Source organism: Danio rerio, chromosome 13 (genome assembly GCF_052040795.2).
Source record: "Danio rerio strain M-AB ecotype USA chromosome 13, GRCz13ab, whole genome shotgun sequence".
NCBI lineage: Eukaryota > Metazoa > Chordata > Actinopteri > Cypriniformes > Danionidae > Danio > Danio rerio.
This window is the reverse complement of record NC_141033.1, coordinates 15093413-15096975: the sequence shown is the minus strand read 5'-3', so window position 1 is coordinate 15096975 and position 3563 is coordinate 15093413. Positions and strand designations below refer to the sequence as shown.

The window sequence follows — 3563 nt, the reverse complement described above, 5'->3', positions numbered from 1 at the left end:
TTTGGGACCTATGGATTATAGAGACTATAACCAATAATGTATAATTTTGCTATATTTTACTTATTATTTTATATATTATTTTTTATTTTTATAATTGCTAAGTTTTGATTTATGTTGTATACTTGGCATATGCAAGTATTCATAAATACCATAAATTGCTTATCAAATTTAATGTACAGTATTATTTTAAACGTAATAGTCATTTAATTGTGAATTTCAGAGACATAAAAATATGAATTTGATTTTAAAAATATATGTCCTTTATTTCATCTATATTCAAACATTTTGACAAAAAACAAAGATACCCTTATAAGAGCAATGGCGTGTGTAAGTGACGCCTTAAATATATTTCTATTAATTAAATATTTGTACAAATAGAGAGGAGTAACAATCTGGGGAAAATCATGGAAAAGTATGTACAAAAACACAATGTGAGAAAGTCTCAGTCTTGCAGTGAATCGTCAATGTCAATGTCTACATCAGACTCTTCTGTGAAATCCCTCTCCTCATCCTCTCTGCCCTGGGATCCAGGGCTTTTTGGTGGAACGGTCAGTCCCAGTTTGGCAAGTTTGGCTTGTTGTTGCTCAAGACTCTGCTTTCTCCATTTGATGCGCCTGTTCTGGAACCAGACTTTAACCTGGAGGTAGAAAAAATAAAATACAGGGTTAAATGTCTGATCTTTAGAGATCTTTAGAGACTAGAACATTTTTGTCTTGTTTTTGGTCCAAATATTTAAAAATGCTTTGAATTGTTATCTGTTCCAAACTTTAAGATAAAGTCATTTGGTGGCAGAGCTTTTAGTTGTACAGCACTAAAGTTATGGAACTCTTTATATGTTTAAAAGTTATGAAACGCCTTTGCAGATTTGCCAGGTAGACACTAGTTCCAATTTTAAGTGTCAGATAAAAACTTTTTTGTTCAGTATAGCTTTTAATGATTTGCTGGTTCATGTCGATTGCTTTTTACTGCTTGTATTTTTTTATGATGTGCTTGTGATATGCTGTAAGGTGTCCTTGAGTCCTTTGAAAGGTGCTTATAAAGGAAACATATTATTATTATTATTATTATTATTATTATTAATAAAATTATTATTAATAATAATAATAGTAATAGTAATAGTAATAGTAATAATAATAATAATAATAATAATAATAATAATAATAATAATAATAATAATACAAAATCAAAAAGCATATTCAATACAAGTTTAAAATATTGTTTTGTTTTAAAAATAGGTCAAAATAATACATTTTTTGGGGAATAAGAAAAATAAGGGAGCTATTCCTTACAACAGGCAAACTAATATGCCAGTGGGGTGAATAACATAATCTTGTTTTTGGTTTGTTACAATTATTTTACTTTGACCAATGGCATTGTATTTTGTTAGTTTTAAGGAAAACTTACCTTATTTTGACGATTTATTTCTTATAACAAAACGATGTTATACTTGCTTCTTTTTAGTTTTGTACATATTTGGAATTAAACCGAAAGCAAAAGTCAATCTAAAATTTTGTCATACCATGTAATTTATTTACCTGAGCTTCAGTGAGTTGGAGAGCAGATGCCAACAGAAAGCGTTCAGATCCCACCATGTATTGCTGCCGCGCGAACTCTTTCTCCAGTCTGGACAGCTGATCGTTGGTAAAACTTGTACGCATTCGCTTTGATTTCCCAGATTTGTGTTTATAATGAGAATGAACTGCTGCTTTCGCCAGTACTGCATCTGTGGGTGCGAAAAACAAAAGAACGCATTGGTTAGGAAATCATATTTGAAGTATCATTAAAATAATTTCTATTCTTAGCTACATTCATTAAAACCTAGCCTTTATACCTTGTGCGTACACAGCTCCACGACATGTTGTTTGGAAGTTGTAGGGCGGATAGCAGAACACGGGATAGCCTGTCTGAGTTTGCATGATGCTTTGGCTGTACGCGAAGTGTGGCATCTGCGAGTAAATAAGCGGGAGCGCAGAGCTGGAGACAGACGTTTGGTTGGTTATGCTCCGGTACGCGTTTGTTCGTTCTCTCATCTCCGCCTGGTCAGGCCTCGCGAGCAGAGCGTCTATGGTGAATGATTTCCCGGTGCTCGGTTTTGAAGAAGAGGTGGCATAGTCCTGATGCAAAGGACGTGCTGATTGTCCATAAGTTTCGTAAGCTCTTCCGGGAATCTGCATGGCGTCTGTTTAGTCCAAAAAGCAACTAAAAAAAAAAAAAGATATCCTTCGAAGTTCTCGACCCTAATATCAGGAGTGGAATGAAGTTGGTGAGGCAGCGGGTCTTTTATACCTGCTCTAGGGCGCGAGGTGTGAACGACCCCCAGCGCGCCTTTGTATTTTTAAGTGGCAGATGAGTCAAACGAGCGGCTCTACAAGGGATCCAATTAACTGATGGAGTTGTAACAAGCTGAGATTGTCAAATATCCTAATGGCCCTCTGCGCTACATGCCCCCGGAGGTAGTCCAGAAACACAGAGAGGGGTCAAGAGCCGAGAGCCAGGAGGTCCAGATTTACTACAAATTCCTACATGGCTGTGCGCCACAGAAGCGGCCTGTGTGAGGGCATTGATGTTACACAAATCATCTTATTTCGGTTATTCAAAGGGCACCGCCGAATGCGACACACAGCGGAACAAATATAGAGGTCAAAGAAAAGGGAGAAAACCACTAATCACATTATGAGTACATCTCTATGAAAGCCCGTTGCCAGTCTTTAAGACTCCAGATAGTCAAATCAATCTCGGATTCGTGTTTTAGTGAAATAATTCATACTTTAGGCAAATCAGAGAACTTTTTAATCGATTACAATTTAAGCTGTCATTAGTTCTACACTTATATTATTAAAATATTTTTTATATGTAAATAATATAACACACATTAATTAATTTATAATAATGGTAATAATAATAATAATAATAATAATAATAATAATAATAATAATAATAACAACATACAAAACATCCGTAATACATCCATAATACATCCGTAATACATTTAATACATCCGTATTAAATGTTCTTGGAATAATCGACGTATGTAACCACTAATTAATGGGATTATTTAGTAGGCAACTGATGAATACAAACGAGACGAGCTGAAACTCAGGCCAATGGTATAAATGATGGTGATAAATTAAATGGATTGAAACTAAGATGTTGTTATCCCATGATGAAAAGAGTAGTGCAGACTACGGTAGCCTTACACCTAAGTGTTGTGGATAATGTTAGAATTTGCTTCCAGTTTCAGTCCTGAGGTGTCAAATGAAAGTAGGTATAATAGTGAGATGTCTTACACTATGGTTCATGTAAACACGTTGATCAGTTCTCCTCCCTCAATCAGGCGCTGGCGTGTATTGCACTCTCTGACAAATGTATTTTGTCAGTTTTGGTGTCGGCCGAAAATTGGAGAGGAGATTTGTCGCACCTGGCCTTCGGGTTTTCTCACTCGGAGTGCGAAGCCTGCTGCTTTTACTCCGTGTCGGACGAGTAGGCTATCTCCGAAGATCGGATAATCTGTTGTAAATTTCCGCTTCTGCAGAAGTCCAAGATAAATTCAAACCTTCAATCGT

At 35.8% G+C, this 3563-nt stretch overlaps 1 protein-coding gene across 1 annotated transcript; it reads right to left on the bottom strand.

Moving 5' to 3' along the window:
- Positions 1-238: 238 nt before the first annotated feature.
- noto (notochord homeobox) lies at positions 239-2197 on the bottom strand. Its single transcript, NM_131055.1, is given in 3 exon segments — positions 239-637; positions 1536-1723; positions 1832-2197. Coding segments are annotated over 3 exon segments (726 nt in total). The 5' UTR covers positions 2175-2197; the 3' UTR covers positions 239-442.
- Positions 2198-3563: the final 1366 nt, after the last annotated feature.